This window comes from Ahaetulla prasina, chromosome 5 (assembly GCF_028640845.1).
Source record: "Ahaetulla prasina isolate Xishuangbanna chromosome 5, ASM2864084v1, whole genome shotgun sequence".
In the NCBI taxonomy this organism is placed as follows: domain Eukaryota; kingdom Metazoa; phylum Chordata; class Lepidosauria; order Squamata; family Colubridae; genus Ahaetulla; species Ahaetulla prasina.
Window position 1 is genome coordinate 55,801,073 of NC_080543.1, and position 22,735 is coordinate 55,823,807.

General features: G+C 36.8%; 1 protein-coding gene across 2 annotated transcripts in view; it reads left to right on the forward strand.

The window, feature by feature from the left end:
* EVA1C (eva-1 homolog C) overlaps nucleotides 1-17,643 on the forward strand; it is a 55,282-nt gene extending 37,639 nt beyond the window's left edge. The window contains exons 4-10 of one of the 2 annotated variants that reach the window (XR_009155396.1): nucleotides 1,077-1,229; nucleotides 6,959-7,102; nucleotides 7,632-7,712; nucleotides 9,047-9,136; nucleotides 10,321-10,790; nucleotides 12,601-12,743; nucleotides 15,582-17,643. Coding sequence is in view for 1 of the 2 variants with exons in the window: in XM_058185743.1 (XP_058041726.1) it covers nucleotides 1,077-1,229; nucleotides 6,959-7,102; nucleotides 7,632-7,712; nucleotides 9,047-9,136; nucleotides 10,321-10,742 (890 nt within the window). In the remaining variant the exon portion in view is untranslated. Of the gene's footprint in view, nucleotides 1-1,076; nucleotides 1,230-6,958; nucleotides 7,103-7,631; nucleotides 7,713-9,046; nucleotides 9,137-10,320; nucleotides 10,846-12,600; nucleotides 12,744-15,581 lie in introns of those variants that run through there. The other variant, XM_058185743.1, reaches the window with a different exon arrangement.
* Nucleotides 17,644-22,735: the final 5,092 nt, after the last annotated feature.

A 22,735-nucleotide genomic window follows, 5' to 3' on the forward strand; every position in this document is an offset into this window, starting at 1 on the left:
CTTAATCTTTTTTGATTTTTTTATTCTACCTTTTTACCAGAGAAAAGTAGTGCTGTGTATGGCACCCAGTAGTGCTCGGTGGTACAGAATAAAAATACTTTTTTCCCCCCTCTGAAATTAACTAGTTGATAGTGATACATGGAGTTATTTCTGTAACATTTTGGGTAACATTTTGGTGTACAGTTAAGAAAAATAGAATACAAAAGTGCATAGAATGGGAACTACCTAAAATTTAGTTTACTGGTCACAGCTTCTGTATCAAAAATACTCTATTGAGTATACTGTGTATAATTCTGCCACAAATACTATGAGTAGTCCCTTTTTTCCATAGCTAATAACTTTTTTAAAATGACTGTATAGCAACTTTTGAAAAATACAAAACATCCAACTAACTACAAAAACAAAAGTTAAAAAAATTTTTAGTGGCAAATAATAATTATGAACAGTCTAGATATAACACATATAATAAATACCTACCTATAAAACATCTATTGAGGCAACCTATGAAACAAGTACCTGCAACGCCTATATTAGAGATACTTTTTAAAAGCTATGAAATCTGTAGCAAAGGGAAATGTATTGTGTCATTTCTTAGAATGGTAAAAAAGACTATTTTCAATAACGGATATCTGACAGGTGTATTGCATCTAGTCCCTTATACCTAAAACGATAGTGCTTTTCCAATTTCTCACAATAATTTACCTAGCAATTCCTCAAGCTCCAATTTTATAATCAAATATCTCAAAAATTATAAAATTCCACATGTTAATATAATTCAACATTAAAATATTTAACATTTAAAAATGTCTCCATAAATCTATATATACATTAAAATATTGTTCCAAAAAAGATGTCAATATTGTAATCACAAGACTAAATCATATGAGTTAACAAACCCCAATTTAGAATTATGATTGTCTTTGTTAGATCTCTCAGTAAGTATGGGATGCTCACCATGTATCACCACACTAGTCTCTGTGTACACAAGTAGCAACGGACCTGCACATAATTTTTTTTCACTTATCCAAGAGTCCAGTTATCTCTCACTGTTGCTTTTTTGTTCTTTTCTCTTTCAGGTGAATATAAAACTAGATCAGTGTGTGAAAATGAAGAACTGAAACTACACTGCCATGAATCGAAATTCCTTAACATCTATTCAGCCTCTTATGGCAGGTCTGCCCACGAGATGGACTTCTGTTCAACAAAAATGGATTACCTTCCCCAATATGGTAGGCTGACAAAATTTAAGTGAGAACTCTTTATAAGGGTTATAATGTTTGTTTTTATCCCATAGGAAAAAAAACAATTTGCCTTTCCTGACTCCCATTTGCATGGGAGTTGAATGCTTGTAGTTGTTTCCCAATTCAGAATTCTTGGGATTGAGCAACCGTGAGGGTATGACATGAAATTTACCTTCATTTTGAAGTCAATGATGGCTTCCTTATAATCATGTTGCTTTTTTCATGGGTTCCTTTCACTCTGCTTCTGTGTTACTGAATGGCATAAATGGTTAAAATGATTAAATGGAAATAGTTATAAATTAATAGTAGATGTTAAGTATGTATTGATTATTATGACCCGGAGATTGTTAACTTCCAGATATATATTGTATCAAGCAATGACTTATAAGTAGGTCAAGATCTTCAAAGGGAGTTTCAGATCCCATCGTGTGTAAAACAGTGGTGGGTTGCTAGTGGCTCACCCCAGTTCGGGCGAATCGGTAGTAGCAGTGGCGGGAGGTTCCGTCCACCTGCCTGGACGTCATCAAATACGCTCTGTGCATGCGCAGAAGTGGTGCGTGCACGAGTGAAGTGAGCGCGCGCGCGAACCAGTAGCAAAGGTAAATGAAACCCACCACTGGTGGAAAAGTTCTTACTAATCTTTCCTTCAAATCCCCCTCTAAAACGGAAAGATTTGGCTGACAGTGTGGAAGTGACAACTCTGGTTTCTGAGTTTGGCTGCATATGCTTGTCATAAGTTCAGCATAAACTCCTGTATAAGGAAGTACGCAAGCATACCATGTCTCTTTGCTTTTGCTGATCAGGAAGATCCTTTTGGCCAAAGAGAGCCATACATTCCCTGTCTTTTTATTTTTTTTGGTTAGGGCTATGATGATCATATCAAATTCAAAGAAAGATTGTAAGACTTGAGTATACTCAGTGCACTGGTGAATTGATCAAGTTGACACAAGTAATACAAGCGTATCTCTTTAAACATGATTAAAAATAATAATGGAATTCCATGTTAGCACAAAGAAGAACAATACAAATTGTAACTTGATTACTTTAACTTAATGATTTATTTAAATAACTGGTCCACTACACTTAATAGTCTGCCTAGTATTTTGAATTGGCTAAACTAGGAAGTTTAGCCAATTCAAGCTTAGCCCTTAGTGTAATTTCAAACTATTTTTTGGCCTTCAGATTCCTAATCAATTAATAGGCAATATATCAGTTGAAAAGCAATATATTGCCCAAGGTAAATTTACCTGAAAGAGTCTGGCTAAAAAATTAGGTTAATTTATGCTCTTAAAACATACTCTACACTAGTGGCCAAAATTGTGGAAACCTTTTGGGAAAAGTGTATTTTCTAAAACTAGCTTTTTTTTGGAATGATAATTTAATCAAGAATGTAATGCAATAATTTTTATGAAGGATTTGTTGTTAGAAGATTTGCTGAAGAGCCAGCTTAGTGAGTACTAAGACTAAGGTCTGCAACCTCCTCAAAACAGCTTGATGGTGGAGATCTTATCCGGGACAACCTGAGGGCGGGCAGAGGGCCAAAGCATCAGCACCCCCAGCTCCTCCACCTCTCTTCCTCCAACACCAACCACACCATGGTGCATGCAGTTAAGAGCGTGCATCTTCCCCCTCCCCTTCAAACAACCTGAAAATGCTTTCCTCCCTGGTTCCCCGAAGCTTTCCTTTGCAACCCTAGCCCCACCCCCATTCCTTGCCCCCACTCCTATGAAAGGAAAGTTCTGGAAAGGAAGAATGTTTTGCTTTAGGGGCTACCAGGTGCGGAGAGGGCTTAGGTGGTGGTGGCGGCTCCTCACATTGCTGGGGAGTGAAGTCATTAGGGCCATTGTCTGCCCTGAGCTGCCCGCTGGACAGCCAGAGGGGGAACCAGCTGCAAACTGTGGGGCCCGCCTCCAGACCATCCCGAAGAGGCTCGTTCCTCAGGCTGTGCCCCGCTGAAGCCACCGGACAGATTCCCCTTCCCCCAGACCATCCTGAAGAGGCTCGTTCCTTAGGGTGTGCCCCGACTCTCCCCGCACAGCATGAGAGGGGTCTCTTCAGGGAAAGCGAGTAGTCCCTGCGGATTGCAGGAGTACCCCGTTAAGTTTTCCAGAAAAGAACTCACTAATTGATGCCCTCTTCCCCAGCCGAGTCTCTGACGCACCTCTCGCTTGCAGGAGGAGGAGGAAGAGGAGGGCAGCGTAAAGCAGCGCCACCTTAAATGCTGGTAGGCAGAGGTAGAATTCTTTTTTTCTTGTTTTCCTCCCCCAAAATTAAGCGTCTTATACACCGAAAAATACGGGTATCTTGAAACTCAAAAAACAAACAAACAACAAAGTTGTGTTATTAGCCAGCAAACCTCAAAAATACACTTTCCCCAAAAGGTTTCCACAATTTTGGTCACTACTATAGTTAGCATGCTTGGGAAAAGGTTGTACAATAGAAAATTTAATGAAAGGATCACATTCATGATGAAATCATATGTAACAAATATGTGGTATCATTTATTGTTTCTAATATAGCCTTTCTACATAATATATTTAGCAGAACAGAATAATCTCTATTAGCATGCAGAGGATGGTATTACCTCTTCCCATTGTTGCGATTCCAATTAAAAATAATTTCCCTGAAGCCATTGCTGGTCCTAGAAATTAACTCCCAAAACAAATTGCTCTGAATAAGAGCAGAAGGGAATCTGCACCAGAATCTACACGCCACATTCCTACCCTTTGTATTCTCACCCCGCAGTATTTAGAACTTTGATTCATACGCTGCTGTTTACCAAACATAATTGAGATCATATTTCTTTCTGACACGTATCCTTCCAGTATTATACCCTCACTAATATACACATTGGAATGCCAAGGAGCCTCAATTTCACTATAATTGGCTCTAGTTATTCCATTGAATAGATAGCTTTTGAATAGTAGAGAAGAGACACCAGAACTTGAAAATAGAAGAGGCTTTCAGTAGAGAAAAGAAGACTTGTCAGTTTTATTAAACTTTGGGCAATTTATGGCTTCAACAACTCTGCATAATTTGCATGTCAAAACCCATCTAAAACCCAGCTAATTGGTGACTTAAAGGAACTTTCCCTTGAAAACAACAGATGCTGGACTATTAAATAGCAGCTCAGACCAGGGCTGATGTTTTACCACTAGTTTCAGAACTGCTTTGATGGCTGCTTCTTTTAATTTCCAGCTGGATATATGTGCACCAAATAAAAACCATCAGCATTATTTGGCACCTGTCTGGTTGCTAACCACTAACTGCAAAAGATGGGCAAGGACTGCAAGAGTTTAGAATGAACTGTATTTTTCCTTCAGAGGTGATCATGAAACACAGGGTTTTTTGTTTTTTGTTTTTGCTTTTAATTCCCGTCCTTTATCTTCAACTTAAATGGGACTGCTTTGACTTTTTTTGGCATGGAACTTTCTTATCCTAAATCCATTCACTGCATTTGGATATACTATTGATTATATTAGAAATTGCAATCTTAACAAAGGGTAGTTCATCTAAATGACATGCAGCCTACTTATTTCAGGCAGAGAAATCCAACATTTTAAGATGCATAAAAGGGAGATAGTTTGCATTTTCAGGATAATGTGGAAATATCCCAACCTATTTGCAGTCCTGTCATGTCCTTGAAAGTACCAGCTGAATCAATAGTGCACATCTACATGCATCCAAATTGAAGGTTTTATCTCCTTTCTGAAATAACTATTTATATCTCTTCCAAGCTATTCCTCAAATAGTCTTTCAGAGCAAAACCTCAATTTTGATTTGGTAATTCTGTGTGTTTATTTATGTGAAGCAGAAGGAGAGGGGTGTCATTGTCACATTTCTGAAAGCAGTTTTTCCTTTTATTAATTAAAGTAAATTACTGGCACATATTGCATTAATGCTTACATTGATACTTACAAAGATCTAAAGCAAAAATAATAGAGAATCCATCGGTATTTTTTCTCTAGCAGTAAACAGTAAAATATGTATATGTGTATACATATATATCAGAGGTGGGTCTCAGCAGTTTCTGACCAGTTCTGGAGAACCAGTAGTGGAAATTTTGAGTAGTTCGGAGAACCGGTAGTAAAAATTCTGACTGGCCCCACTCCCATCTATTCTCTGCCTCCCGAGTCCCAGCTGTTCGGGAGGAAATGGGGATTTTGCAGTATCCTTCCCCTGGATTGGGGAGGGAGATTTTACAGTATCCTTCCCCTGCCATGCTCACCAAGCCACACCCACAGAACCAGTAGTAAAAAAATTTGAACCCACCACTGATATGTATATATGCATATGTATATATCAATAATGAAATATGTTTTCATTTTAAATTAATTAGAATAATATATTAATTCTAAATTATTTTAGGAAAATGTCTAGAATTTTAATTGCATTTTAAATGAAAATTCCAAGGTGCAATGGTTCTGTTCATAAATTAGATGATTCTAAATCAGACATGCTGTATTTGCTCCAGAGCATAAATAAATCCTTCTTCTGACTCTAAGACTGATCCCGGGATGTTGGGATTTGTTTTGTTTTGTTTTTTGCTATAGTTCTATTAGCTGGATACATTGGGACTGTTGTATTTAACAATTAAGTTTAGCTGTCCTGAACTGGTTTACCCTAACTCAGTCTGTGCATTCAGTCCACAGCAAAATCTCTTCTTACTTGTTTCTCCAATATGTTGGGTGAGGTCATACATTCTACAGAGGAATTATTGAGTCAATAATAATAATAATAATAATAATAATAATAATAATAATAATAATAATAATAATAATAATAATAATAATAATAATAATAATAATAAAGTTCTACAGAGGAATTATTGAGTCTGTCATTTGCACCTCTATAACTGTCTGGTTCGGTTCTGCAACCCAACAAGAAAAACACAGACTTCAGAGGATAATTAGAACTGCAGAAAAAATAATTGCTACCAACCTGCCTTCCATTGAGGACCTGTATACTGCACAAATCAAGAAGAGGGCCGTGAAAATATTTACAGATCCCTCACATCCAGGACATAAACTGTTTCAACTCCTACCCTCAAAACAACGCTATAGAGCACTGCACAACAGAACAACTAGACACAAGAACAGTTTTTTCCCGAAGGCCATCACTCTGCTAAACAAATAATTCCCTCAACACTGTCAAACTATTTACTAAATCTGCACTACTATTAATTTTCTCATAGTTCCCATCACCAATCTCTTTCCACTTATGACTGTATGACTGTAACTTTGTTGCTGGCAATCCTTATGATTTATATTGATATATTGACCATCAATTGTGTTGTAAATGTTGTACCTTGATGAACGTATCTTTTCTTTTATGTACACTGAGAGCATATGCACCAAGACAAATTCCTTGTATGTCCAATCACACTTGGCCAATAAAAAATTCTATTCTATTCTATTCTATTATACCATCACTGCATAGAGCCAACCACAAATTCTTGGAAATAATGTAATCACTTCTTCCTTGCCATCACTGGCCTTTATAAATTTTAAAAAATTAATCAATTTCATTGTATGCATAATGTACAATGACAATAAAGACTATACTATACTATTATCAGAAGCAATAGCTATTTAGTTGGGCTTTCTGAGTTAGTGTTATTCCTGTACTAACAGATTTATATCTCTGCAAGCAGGTACCAGTAATCTCTTCAGATGAACCATTTTTGTTTATATGTGCATATTTCTTTCCCCTTTCAGATTGTTTTTCCTATTCAGCTTTAGAAGTCTTGTCGAAGAAGTGCTATGGAAAGCAAAGGTGTAAAATTATTGCTAACAGTCATAACTTTGGAAGACCATGCATGCCTGGAGTGAAAAAATACCTCAATGTCAGCTATGCATGCGGTAAGAAAAGTATGGAAATCATAAATTTCACAAACTGCAATAGTTCAAAACCTGGGCATATATATGTAAAATTCATATTATTCCCATATTTTAATATCTAAGGTAGGTATGGCAATAATTGTGTTTACAATTTATATAATTTGACTAGAAAACACATTGGCAAAAATCTAATTATGTTTCTTCGACTGATCCAGATTCTTGGATGATCACATAGCTCTGAAATTAGTCAGATAATATTTGAAGGGCCTTGTGGAGTTTGGCCTGTTGATTATTGAACTTTTATATATTTTCAGTTAGTTTATGACTGGCAGTGAAGCAGCAATGCAATGCATAAAAGCCACCAATTCAACAAGTGACATATTTGTATAGAAGTTGACTTCTCTTTATAAATATTCTTGATTTAATGACTTCTAAAACGTGAAGTGTGAAAGAAAAAAGCTGCTAGCAAACTTTCCAGTTTTGTCTGTAGGAGGATCAGGATATATGTTTTAAAAGCAACAGATGACATATTTTATTTTCAACTTTACAGTCCCAAGATTCATATTGGCAGCAGTTAATCCAGTGGTTACCATACTCCCTCCCTCTTGGAAGCCAAAAGAAGATGAATATGGTAAATTTAATGGTTTTCTATGGAAATTTGCCTTTAAGCCAGTGGTGAAATCTGGACCGGTTTACTGACTGCGCATATACGCTGCGCACTTGCATGGGCAGTGTGCACCATGCACCATACGTGAGGTGTGCACACATGCACAGTGCACGGCAAAAGGAGGCATGGGGTAAGTAGAACAGTGCACGGGGGTGGGGGTGATCAGCTGTGGCGTGTGATTTTTTTTTACTTTTAAAAGCATTTTTTTACAATCTATTTGGCCAAATAGGTTGTAAAAAAATTCTTTTAAAAGTTTAAAAAAAAGGCTCTGACGATCACACCTGAGCCACACAATCTGACAATTGTGCAGCTCAGGTGTGATCATCAAAACCTTTTTTTACCTTTTAAAACATTTTTTAAAAGAAGCGGCAAGCGGGCAAGCGGGCAGATTGGGTGGGCATGGGTAGGGGAGCCCCCAGGGATTTTTGCTACTGGTTCTCTGAACCACCCGCCACCATCGCTACTGGATTGGTTGATCCGGTCCAAACTGGGAGCATTTCACCCGTTTTAAGCATTTGAGTAGTTTAGTGCTCTAGAAGAGGAGGGGTCTCTCTTCATGGAACTTTGGATGAGCCAATGTTCAATTCATTTTGAATGGTGTAGCAGAAACAACACACACAAAAAGTGATGAGGTGAAGACAGAGAAATGGACAGAGCCAAGTAGAAGTTGAATCTAAACTAACCAAAGACTAAACTGACTTAATTGACTTTGTTGTTTATCACATTAATAAAACTTTATTGCAGAATTTATAAATAAATAAAATAATCATCACTTAATTATTAGGTTAAAGTAGTAATTCTTCTCATATCTAACCTTGTGGCTTGGTGGCCTGGCTAAGAGAGAGAAGAGGGGAACTGGGCCAGGCAAGCAGTGGGCTAGCATGTGCACACATGCATTTAGTCCTTGCATGAGTGGTGGGCTGGTGAGCACATGCACGCAGCCCTTGTCCATGTGCGCTCTGGCCAGCCACACACGTGGTCCAATTCTGAATAGTTCATAGCCTGGGGAACCCCTGGCTTAGAACATGTTTTGTGGAAAGAAACCTTATTAATTTCCTGATATCTTAATAGTGTTAAAAAATTCCTAGGGAAAACGGGAAACAAACATATTATCTTAAAGGACATTCTCATGTATTTATGAGTTGTGCTATATAATAAAGTAAAATAGAAATTTAAAATTAATTTTGCTTTAATGCATAAAATGTGTTGTTAGACAACATGGAAATACACATTACTTTTCAATTTGGAAAGTTAGTTCAACTACAATCTAATTAAGAACCTTTCTTTCTTTCTCATAGATATAGATTTTGATCCAAAAGAATCAAGAATTCCAAAGAAGGAAGGAATTATAATTAGCAGCAGTTTGGCTACATTTGCATACATTAGAGGTAGACCACTTTATTTTATATCCTTGTGTTCCGATAAGAAATCCTGTTAATGCTAGTAGTTACATTTTCCAGAATTAGTATAAAATATTAAATACACATAATATTTGCAGCATTTAAAACTTTTCTTTTATGTACACTGAGAGCATATGCACCAAGACAAATTCCTTGTGTGTCCAATCACACTTGGCCAATAAAAAAATTCTATTCTATTCTATTCTATTCTATTCTATTCTATTCTATTCTATTCTATTCTATTCTATTCTATTCTATTCTAATCTATTCTTTGATTTATTATGGTATATCCTTTTGAGGATAATATCCTAATTAACATGTGTTTAAAGTATTATTTTGATTTCATTAACTCCATGGAGGTAAAATCCTTGAACAGATAATTCACATTTTTTCTGGTACTAGTGGCTACAGACTGAGCTAAATAATAGCATTTTGCTGGTCTTGAAAAATGGGGGGAAATAGATCTGTTAGGACAGGGCCCTAACTCAAGGCCCGTGGGCCAGATGCGGCTCATGAAGTGCTTAAATCTGGCCCATGGGACCAGCCTGCAGTGCTTCTGGCAGCCAAAATGGGGTGCAGGGGTGGAAGTATGGCCCCCATGCCCTGTTTTCAGCCTGCACGGCTTCCTGCAGCATCCTGTCAGCCAAACTGTGCTCCCCTGCAGCCCGTTTTGCCCAGCAGAAAGCAATCTAGGCTGAAAACAGGGGCCCCCACGTGGCCCGATTTGACCAGCAGGGTGTTGCAGGGTCCCGTCCTGTCTCCCACCCCCAGCTGGCCTGCGGAGAGCTACAATGTTGATCTGGCCCTCGAAGAAATCCAGTTTGACAACCCTGTGTTAGGACATCCAGAGTTGTAGGCAAGAAAACTGGCATCTCAGAAGAAGATAATAGTAAACTATTCTCATATTGTTGCAAGAAACTGTATAGATCCATCTTTTATATCACCTAACATCATATTTCACTTGAGAGTTTTCTTAACTTTGGTATTGTACTTTATTTTCATTTCCATATTGCTGGCCAAAAACATGTTAGCAAGGTCTGATGGATTATGCAGATTTAGATATTAAAAGATTGTCTCAGAAGTCTAGGCTTTTCAGAAATGACAGCAAATTATTATCATTCCCATCCATCTCTACATAAAGCTCTAGTCTGGGATTTTGTTTCTAATTTCAGATCACCTTGAAAGAGCTGCTCTCTTGTTTGTGTCTAGTGTTTGCGTTGGCCTAATGCTCACACTTTGTGCTCTGATAATGCACATTTCTTGCTGCGATGATGTGATAAAGCTACGGAGGATGAAAAAGCATCTGGTGCTAGAAAATCAGAAGGCTGATGGAAACAATGATGAGGAGGAAGAAGAGGAAGAGGAAGAGAGAGGGGAATCTTCTGATTCAGATTTTACTGATGAACTAACAGGCTTATGCAGGACTTCCTATTCAGCTTATTGTTCCCTGGATGCAGCCGAATTGGCTGAAAGGATAGAGCGGCGAGAACAGATCATGCAAGAAATCTGGTTGAACAGTGGCTTGGAAGCATCTCCTACTAGAAGCTTCAGTCCATTCTATATCAATGAACAGCAGTGCATTTGTTTTGGATAACATGCACCTCTTTTCTTAAACTACCTTCTGTGAAGGATCATCTGCAATGTAATATATTAATTATTACAAAGCTATATAAATAATTATTTAAAATACCTTAAAACAGTTTTTAGTATGGCATATTTTGAATGCTTGCCTCCAGTTTATTCTATTTATTTTATCTCTGAACTGTTTATAATTGCTTGAAAATGAGAATGTATGTTAAAAACCAGCACTATATATATTTGCACTAAGAAGAACCTGATTTGGAGCATAAAAAGGTAAGGCTGATACAGCTAAGGTCACTATGCAGATCTTTTTTTCAAAATAACTTCTAGATATATTCCATTAGTTCAAGCCAATCAAATCTACATGTATTCCTGTCTTGAAAATATCCTATATTTTATTGCAATCTGCAGGAAACCTAAAGAACAAAGGGAGGAAAAATGTCACTTCCAACTTAAGAAATTTAGACGCGTCTGAACTTTCCCTATATGTTCATATAGCGACATGAAATGTAACAGGGGTGGAGCACCTTTTGATTTTTTTTATTTCTGATGGGTTTAAAGTAAAAAAAATGGACCTTGAGAAAATATATGCAATGATTTTTTTCCAACAACTAATTAGTGAGTTAATATTGTACTGGGAAACTTCAACTGATTCATTTCCTAGTAATGCAGGAAGTCAACACTTGCCAAAAGAGTTTTTTTAAAAAGCAAGAATTGAAAAGAACTATAATGTGGTCTTATTCATTCAAAGTCAGAAAATAGTCTGATTTGGACTGATTGACTATGCTGTAGGCAAAGAGCAGATGCACATTCTGTCCTCTGTGACATGTAATATCCATACCCATAATTCTCTTTCCTTTGAGGAAAACAATGCCATGCACACTGCAAACTAATAATAATAATAATAAAGCAAAATAACTCAAAGGGAGAATATATGAGAAAATAGAACTAATTTGAATTTACACCAGCACTTTCATACACTTTTCAGTCTTTCAAACCAGATTTCATTTTTTTTTTTAATTTGCATTTATATCCCGCCCTTCTCCGAAGACTCAGGGCGGCTTACACTATGTCAGGCAATAGTCTTCATCCATTTGTATACTATATACAAAGTCAACTTATTGCCCCCCAACAATTTGGGTCCTTTTTTACTGTGTACATACACTTATTTGTTTTTCTTTAAGATTGTACTGTGTTTTCAAGAAAGTTTTCAACTTTCCTTACCCCATTCACGCTTATATTTGTTTTGCAATTTTATGCTATTCATTCTCTGTGAAACCAAACCCTAACCCCAAACTTCAGTTAATTTTGTCATTTGAGTAGTTCATATTTGTATTTTATCATACAGCTTACTACTTAACACTAATTGCAAATCATTTGGGTTCTCAGCCACAGACATAGCATCCTTTGCTTACAAAGCTGTACAGTAAACCCTGTCATGGCCCAATCAGCACATCCATGCTGTAATGTAACACGAACATGTATTTCTGTGTAAAACAACCAAGGGAACATCATACACTTTTGTCTTACTCTCTGCTTGTACCATTTACTAACATTCCATTTATTTTCAACCATGTTTTACTCCGATTGTATACAGCTTTACTGCAATCAATCAGTCTTTAATTCAATATCCATGCAAAATGTTACATAATGATAGGATTTTAAATCTTTCAGAGTAAGCCTCTGTCATCTCAGAAAACTTAAAGAAAAAAATAGACAATACAAAAGTACAGTTTTATACAATGGTAAGGTTGCTAGAACTTTAACACCATGTTACAAAAATACATGAATCGAAAATAATTCATTAACACTTAGGACTGAAAAAATCCGTCCTCCTAATATACATATCTTTGGCTATTTTTTTTTCTCAGTTGCAACCTATAATGGAGTTCCAAGAAATAAATAATGTAAGCGGAAATTTTGAAAATGAAAAGAAAAAACAGTCCTCGACTTACGACCATTACTGAGCCCAAAATTACTGTTCCTATGTATCTGTTTCTGAAACATTTGTTAAGTAAGTTTGCCCCATTTTACGATTTTTCTTCCACAGTTGTTAAGTCAATCACCATAGCTGTTAAGTTGGTCAAACTGTTTTTAAATGAGTCTAGCTTCCCCATTGACTATTCAGAAGGTCAAAAAGGGGATCACGTGACCATGGGGCACTGAGTCAATTGCCAAGTGTCTGAATTTTGATCATGTGTCCATAGGGAAGCTACAATGGTTGTAAGAATGAAAACTGGTGATGTGACTTTTCCAGTGCCGTTGTAACTTTGAACGGTCACTAAACAAAATGTTGTAAGTCAAGGACTACTTGTCCAGAAAGAAAGGAAACCCAGCTTTTATAAAATGCCCTGAAAATTCCTGACCTGCAGGAAGCATGAAGTCTGCTCGGAAGGTCCCATTTCAGATATAGTTGAATACTATTTTAGCTTGGAGGAGAGAACTGGCAGGACTAGAGTGTAAATGCTGGAACTCAAGAAAAAACAACAGTTGCTAGTATAATTTAAAAACAAGTATTCTAAATTAAAAGACAAAGATTTAACAGCATGGCACTGTTGAAGAATACAAACATAATAATAATAGGACGTATAGCAGTTTGGGATGCGGTGGCTTAGTGGTTAAGACGCTGAGCTTGTCAATCGAAAGGTTGGCAGTTCAGGGGTTCAAATCCCTAGTGCTGCGTAATGGAGTGAGCTCCTGTTACTTGTCCCAGCTTCTGCCAACCTAGCAGTTTGAAAGCACGTAAAAAATGCAAGTAGAAAAATAGGGACCACCTTTGGTGGGAAGGTAACAGCGTTCTGTGTGCCTTTGGCCATGAGTCATGCCGGCCACATGACCACGGTGATGTCTTCCGACAGCGCTGGCTCTTTGGCTTTGAAACAGAGATTAGCACCGCCCCCTAGAGTCAGCAACGACTAGACATATGTGTGAGGAGAACCTTTACCTATAACATATGGGTGTACTCAAGGGAATAACAGAAGATTATCTATTATTTGATTGAATGCACGCATATTAAACATATGTTATATTCCAATCTTACAAAACTGCATATGCATCTGAATTCTGAATACACACATTGCTCCAGCAAATAATTTTTATACTTAAATTTTGATATCAAGTTTTTGTGGAGATTTGCACTGTTTTTTGTTTATTTTTATTCTATGTGTTCCCTTGAAATAGGCCACCTAGGTAGCAAATGTTCATCAAGACTACCCATACTAAAGCAGAAAAACAAGTTGTAAATTATTCCTGTTTGAAAACTAAGCCGTTTATGCAAACTCGTTCAGCTGTTGCATGTTCATTTGTCTTGCTTTCCTGGTGTGCAGCTGCCCTTGAATTTTCAGGAAGTTATTTTGATTAGCCAGCTAGGGCTTCACTGCTGAAGAGGTGTGGAGGAGGTGAAAATGAAAATAGGTGTGGCCCTGCCCTAAAGAAATGTTTAGATTTCCTTCTACATGAGGATGTGATACAGTTGAGAAAATAAAACAACTAATGGGCATGCTGGGAACAGATGATTGGAAAGGAAAAACCTTGGAAGCAATTCAGCTGGCTTGGCTTAAGTACTGTGAGATGCCTAGATGTGTTGTAAGATGATCTATTTCACCGTAACATGGCTGAACACCATAGGCAGATTTTTTTATTGCAAGTCACACCGTGATAGTCATTTGAGACTTAAAAGCACTTATTTCAAAACCAGTTGATGTTGGAAGCATGAAATGGCTTTGATGGCTGTGCCTGATTAAAGATTAGATTTCATTTATTACTCAGGAATTTGATTTTTTAAAAAGTATTTTCCTGTCTTTTCTAGTCCAAAAGAAAAATGATTTTTAAACTTATTTTTAATATTAGAAGTTTAAAAATAATTTTGGGGGGATATCAGAAAAGGCTAAAAAGTTTTTTAAAAAAGAGATTAAATCTTTTGTAAGAATACTGAATTGGATTAGTTCTACAATGGATGCTGGCACATTTAATTGGGAATTATCAGATCAGGCCAATATAATCTGGAAACTACCATATTGGAAAGCTTTATGATATCAATGATATATAATTGAACACTGGCTAATGAAGGAAGCACCTTAGAGATTTTTGGAGCTATCACTGAAAGTTACAATCTCATAGTTATAGAATATCACCTAAATATTTAGAAGTGGGTGGAACAAAGTGTACAGGTAGTCCTCGACATCACCACAACTGAGCCCAAATTTTCTGTTATTGAGACACTTGTTAAGTGAGTTTTGCCCTGTTTTGCAACCTTTCTTGGTACAGCTGCTAAGTGAATCACTGTAGTTCAGTTAGTAACACATTTGTTAATTGAATCTGGCTTCCCCATTGACTTGCTTGTCAGAAGATTGCAAATGGTGATCACATGACCCTGGGACACTGCAACGGTTGTAATTGTCGGTCAGATGCCAAGCATCTGAATTTTGATCATGTGACCATGGGGATGTCTAATGGTCTTAAATTTGAAAAATGGTCATAAGTCACATTTTTCAGTGCTATTGTAACTTTGAACAGTCATTAAACAAACTGTTGTAAGCAATAGTGGGTTTCAATTTCAGCCGCTACCAGTTCGTGCATGGGTGCATGCACGCTCATGCGCATGCACGATGCTTCTGCGCATGCACAGAGACGTCTGAGCGGGTGGGCAGAGCCTCCCCCTGCCACCACTACCAGTTCACCCGATGTGGGGTGAACCGGCTGCAACCCACCACTGGTTGTAAGTCGAGGACTACCTGTATTACAATGTACTGTGGAGCACCTTCCTGCTGAAAGTAACCAAGATAAAATAAGGTAAGAAGAAAGCAGGACTCTTCATATTCCCTAATGTGTTTCTTTTCATTTCTTTTTCCAGCTTGTCTATCAGCATGATTCAACTGACTGATATTTTAGATAAGGTTGATTAATCTATACTGATGTACTACAAATAATACAGCACAAAGCAAAATCTTATTCAAAACAGATCTTATAAGCATGACTGCCATGCCAAATAAATGAAACATAAAGTTGACAAAGATAGCATTGCCTTCATTCCTAGGAAACCTGTTTACATCTTGAAAGAGAGATGCAAGACCCTTCTGGGAAGAAAGAAGCAAGTGAGTCAATTAGATGGATGGGACAGACTGATTCAGACAGTTCAATCTAAACATAGCATCACATTCTGGCACTTTGCTTCCTTAGTGACAACATAATTTAGATCCAGAATGGATCATTTAATATGGAAGGACATTGAGATACTTTCTGTCATGTATTATTTCAAATTTATACTTGGGATCTTGAGACATGCCTAATATTTTCCAACTTTCTCTTGGACTGGAGAGATATCGAATCTAATTGTTCAACTCAAGAGTTGCAAAGCTCCCAGACTGACCTGATCATCCCAAAACTAAGACCTAAATGGTGGATCACTATTTTAACTTCCTTATTTACTCATATCAGCCAATTCTCTACAGATCCCCAAAGAATGGACCAACTCTATCACAATGCCAATATACAATAAAGGTAATAGGACCAACTCAGCTAATTACCTTAAAAACAGTTTACTATGTAAAATCAGTAAACTATATGCAAAACATCTTTATCAAAATTTGCTGACTCAATGATCCAAGAAAAAAAAAGCGCCAAGGAATAAATGGTTTTAGGTCAGGTTTTTCTACTGCTAGACCAATGTCTAACTCTGTGTCACTTGCCTGCAAAGTATGCCAGCCCATCAAAGGTTCCCTATATGGTGCATTTATAAAATTGAAAACGTTAAATCTTTCAGGAAGGATTTTGATGAAAGCTAGAAATCTTTTCCATCAATCACTAGCTTCTGTAATTAATTATGATAATGCAATGCAGATGTAATGTTTGAATGATGAGGAATTGACTGATCCAATCCCAAACACTAAAGGAGTCAAACAAGGCTGCATACTGCCTCCTATTTAATTTGTACATCAATTATATTATCCAGGTCTTTTCAGAATTCCATCCTCTCACTCTAGCTGGCAAACCAACTTCTATTTTTTTTAAATGCTGATGATGTATGTTTTATACGCTGCTGATGCTGTTTTTCTTTCTGTATACCAAATGGAATCATGATTCAACCCCATGTATTTGCTTTTATTGTTAAGTTTGAAATGCTGGAACTCAATTACACAAAAAAACAACGTGGTGGTATTATACTAAAGGCATTCAACCACATTTGGACAATCGATAGATATCCAACTGAGCATATGAAATATTTAAGTATCTAGACATGTATTTCTATCCTTCAAATTTCTGCCTGCCCAAACAGCATCTAATGCCATAATTAGATAATACTGTATTTTTCACTCCATAAGATGCACCTAGGTTTAGAGAAGGAAAACAAGACAAAAAAATTTCAGGCAGAGCCTGAGAGGACTACAGACAGGTGTCCTCTCATTTGCCAGCTCTGTCTATTGACTCCTGGACTGTGGAAAAGAGACAGAAAGGCAGGCAATGACAAAGACAGAAGAGGCGGGGATCAGCACTGTAAAAGGACCCCACCACTGCGACCTGGCTGCTATTCACCAAAGACGCACAGACATTTCCACCCACTTTGGGGGGGGAGTGTCTTATGGAGCAAAAAATATGGTAATCTGAAGGGGCAATGGCTATAATTCTGTGCTCCCAATGTTCAAAGCCACTGAAACCCAAATGTTGAGATTTTTATTGTATGGTGCCTAGAGCTGCACATACCCATATAGATAGTCCTTGACTTATGATCATTCATTCTGCAACTTCACAAAATTACAACATCACTAATTAAAGGGACTTATGACCTCTGACTGACTACAGCACTTCTACAGTCACATGAACAAAAATTGGGCACTTCACGGTCTGCTTGCCCTTATGACTTCATTGCAGGGTTGCTGCAAATAAAACAAACAAAATGTTAAAAAGTTCTGATGTTTCTGTAGTTATTTACCAAGCACATCTAGGCTTGCTTCCTATCCCACTATGTCTAACACCTTCTTCTCCATCTCCATCTTGGATCGGTCACTTACCTTTTCAGTAAATCTTTGGGAAGGGCCTCTGGTGGCTCAACAGACAAATACAGTCTGTTATTAACAGCAGCTGCTTGCAATTACTGCAGGTTCAAGTCCCACCAGGCCCAAGGTTGACTCAGCCTTCCATCCTTTATAAGGTAGGTAAAATGAGGACCCAGATTGTTGGGGTCAATAAGTTGACTTTGTATATAATATACAAATGGATGAAGACTATTGCTTGACATAGTGTAAGCCACCCTGAGTCTTCGGAGAAGGGCAGGATATAAATGCAAAAAAAAAAAAAAAGTAGTCACCCACTATGTGGCCTTCCTACATAAATAAGACAATAAGGCGTTGTCTTAGAAGCAGGCGCTTCAAAACAGCGTGCACTTTCGGGATGGTGCCATATGGCCTTCAGGGAGACCTAGGGATGGAACAGGTAGCTCTCCTTCTTGAACACCATCTTTGGAGCTCTGGACCTCATGTTTGAGAAGGAGAACCAGTGGTCTGCCCCAAAGCCTCCTTATACAGTGAAGGCCATGTGGTGCCATCCCAGAAGTTGGCACCATTTTGGAGTAGCTGCAAATAATTGTGTTGGCTCCATTTTGGAGTCCCCTTTTGAGACAGCACCATGTGGCCTCCATTGTATAGGGAGGGTGAGGGATGGAGTTGCTGGCTGTCCTTCTAGAACACAATCTTCAGAGCCCCTTGATCACCTTATACAACTTTGGATTCTCATCTTGTACACAACAGGCCAAAAACAGGTACCATGTTGTTCATACATTCAGATTTTATATTCTTCAAGTGAACTATTTGGAAAAAAAAAGAAAGTTTAGTACCACTCAACTTCCTACATACTTTAGTGAAATGCTTTACTGCTGAAATAAGTTATTTTCTTCATTAAGATAAAAATATTACCACATTATATGCAAGCTATTATATTCAGTAAACACCCATACAGATATCCACAACTAAATCCCGACTTAAAGCCGTAACTTCAATTAAAACTTATTAATCATACTTTGGTTGATTATATTTCCTTTAAAAAAATTCCCCTATAACTCATAACCTTGAGACAAGAAAGCAATTGGAAGGGTTTTGCTTTTTTTAAAAACTTCTAAAGGAAGTGCCAAGTTTCCTAATTTTCTATAAACTTCCTCATTCCAACCCCCCCTCCCAAATTTACTGCAGTACACACTGTACTTATCAATGTACAAAGAAGAATGAGCAAGTCGTGTCTTTGAAAAAATAGGGACAGGTTCTGTTGTCTCTGTCTGCGTGCATGACATGTGCTTTCATGGTTTCGTTTTTAATACGAATACACATATTGATTTTTTTAAAAAATCAGCTAGCCATTGACTACAAGTGGGTCTGACTCTCAGTGATGCGGCAGCAGGAAGTAAATGACTTTTTCTTCTTACAGGACTAAAACGTAACACAATAGTGACAGTGAGAAGAATAAAGAACCTGATTTTGTTTCCTAGGGAGTCATTATCAATATTTCTGGTTCAAGTTGCCTGATAAACAGGCTGCTTTACAACAACTCAGTACATAATATTGTATTTGGGTTAGCCAAATGCATGTCTTATTACGGGATGAAGCAGAAGACTGCATTCCTCCAAGACTTCTTTGGTTTCTGCACTGCCTTCTGACTCTCATTTTACACTTGCTTCTGCTGATGGATTTCAGATTCTAATAAACAAGAGATAAGGTTGAAATTTGCACATTCTTTAAGTCAGCAGTTGTTAGAAATCACTTTAGTGAATTATGAGAGATTAAATTAAATTGAATTGCAGTGAGAAAGGCAAGGGAAGGCTCAGTCTGGCGTTTTGCAGTGGGCTGATTGGGGGCTTAAAATAAAGGGGGAAATGACAAAAATGTTTCTTGATTTTGCTGCTGTTGTTTTTATCAGTTCCCTTTTCAATGGGGAGCAGAAAAACCCCAAACATTCCTATTTGGGGAATGTGAGATGAGAACCCTTCCGCGGAGAAATGGAAACACTTATCACATAACGAAGCAAACCACAGTATCAACTTTAGCTGAGCAGTTATAAATAATCTCGTATTTCTCACATTGCTGATATTGTGAGAACACAGATTATCAGAGCTAATTTTGTTGCCACAAAATCCTCAAATGGATCTTTTCTTGGCAAAAAGAAAGCACTCAGAAGTCTGGATCAATAACACATTCTCACTATAGTTACTGGGCTATTTCTTATCCTTATGTAACAGTAACTCAACATACACTCAGTATGCAAAAAATAAAAAGAACATCAAGGCGATTGAGAATCCTTTATATGGGATTTTTAAAAATATACAAATAACTATTTTTTCCTATGATTGGGGGGGGTAAAGTTTGCTCTGTTGCATGCAATAATTAGCATTTTAGTTTGAGTGTATGCTTATATGCACAACACATGATATATCATGCAAAGCAATCTTAAAATATTATTTTGTATATATATTTGAAATTCAGTGAATTACCTAAGGCAATAAAATATATTAAGATGCATGCCACTTAGTTTCTTATCAGGATGATATCAGTACAGTAAATAAGTGATCTAGTACCTAGATCTGAAGTTCTTAAATTTTGAGATCCAGGCCAATTGGCCCACCTGTTACCCTCCTGGTTTGCTTTTAAATTAATTCAAGCAGGCATGCCCATTGTTAACAGTTGGTACACCATTAGGATATCTTCTAACTTTTATTTTATTAGACAGAAGGCAAGTTTGATATGCATCCATTATGGTGATTGTTATATTGTGTAATAAAGACATTGCTGTTGTACATATAATAATAACAATCTGCTGCAGATGGTAGCAATCTAATGGCTGCCAATATATCTCCACAAAGCATAATTCACTTCATAAATGCGAAAAGGGTATTAGAGATCCCCTTAACTTCCTTTTATCTAATAAACATTGTTTTCAAATGTTTGGAATGTTACTTCACAATCTCACATAATAAATCTGATTCCTTCAAAAATAAGTATGACAATCAAAAGAGGCACAATCATTTTTTCTGAATTATATGTAATGGTAAATACATGATTTGAAAGATTTCAGCGAACTGTAAATTGCTGACAGTTTATTTTGGGTTTTTTTTGCCTATTTGGTTATCAAGTGATAAGTAGAGGTCCCCATTTTTAGAAACATTGCAAGAGCTAACACTCATTTCCTTTTAGTTCATCTCTGGATCAGCCACTCTGGCATTCCCTGTCCCCTCATTCTCTCACTTCCATAGCGGCCTTCCTTGTTTTAATTCAGATACATTTTCTTTGGAATCTCCTTTTAAATTAGTTATCTCAATGCACTTTGTTTTTCAAAATATTGTTGTCTTGATTCTCTTTTTATCCTTTTTCTTTCATCTCCATAGTCTTTTGTCCCCTATTTACATGTCTGGGCTTTTTTCCAGTCCTCAAAATGCCCGAAGCTTGATTCCCTGAAACACTGAAATCCTCTTCATCAAAACTCAGTATTTACAGAACTATGAACTGCAGTACTGTGGCTCACAAGACAAACATTTCTGGGACAGATCAGTAGAGAGCACTTTAAAAGTGGATATTTAACAAGTGATTACAATGCATCCAACTATATTTGGCCATTTTGTCTATGCTTTTTTAATTAAGAAAAATATAAACATCCACTTGAACAAGTACATGAGCAGGCACACCTGCATAGATAGGTACAGGTAGTCCTCAACTTACAAGAGTACATTTAGTGACTGTTCAGTTACAGTGGCACTGAAAAAAATGACATGACTCTTTTTCACAGTTACCATTATTCCAGGATCTCCATGATCATGTGATCAAAATTCAGACACTTGGCAACTGGTTCATATTTATGACCATTGCTATATCCCAAGATCATATGATCACTTTTTGTGACCCTCTAACAAGCAAAGCCAATGGGGAAGCCAGATTCACTTAACCAGGTTACTAACTTATCTACTGTAGTGATCCACTTAACAACTGAGGCAAGAAAATTAACTTAACAGATATCTCACTTAACAACAGAAATTTTGAGCTCAATTGTGGTTGTAAGATGAGAACTGTATTTTCTCATACATACAGGACAATATAAAGAATGTGCTTTATTCATAATCAGTGGAGCTAACCAGTGCCAATATTATTCACTTAATTCAAGAAAATAATGCAGAAGAAATATGGCATTGGTTAGGACAAGCAAAATATTCCCCTCCCTAAAATACCTTTTAAGGTGATTGAATCATTAGTGAGAAAATTGTATGTACAATGAAAGGATTTGACAATGGAAGAACGAAGAAAGTTGGCTGAGATGGCAAAATTAACAGCTTTCATTAGAGAGAAGACATTAAATTAATGTTGACCAGAAACCCCTTTTGGCCTTTTTCTGTGAAACAGAAATGAAAGTTAAGTTGTTAGCTTAAGAGTATGAGGTTCATATAAATTTATACTTATATCTGTTACAAAAGAAAACAGGAAGTCTTTTTTGTATTTCTTTTTCTTTCTGCAATTTTGGCATTGTTCTTTCACTTTTTATTTTTTTCTTTCTTTAGAAGGTTTTCTTAGTTTTTATCTATACTAAAAATTTAATAAAGGTATCTTTAAAAATAATCTTTAAGGATTTAAAGCACTATGAAAATTATGAAGTTAATAGTCAAATTATTTACTTTCCATGACTTTTAATAAATTTTACAATTTCAAGAAATCAATTGTGTGCTAGATGTTATATTTTCAGGGAGAATAAAAATCACTGTTTTCATAAACGTATGAAAGGATAAAATACAATGTATTTAAGAAGTTTTCAAACAGGATTGAAATGGATTGCTGAACTGAGCAGGAAGTTGAACTGGTTGATCCAACCCATATATAGTATTCCATTATTGGCTTCATTTGATTCAAAAACCTTGTATTTATAAATAGACAATAATTTTTTTCAAGAGGACTGCTATTAAAAGTGAATATTGGAAATGAAAAAAATTCTCCTTCCATATTCTACTATTGCCTCTAGAAGATAAATTCCCTTATGTGATTCTTT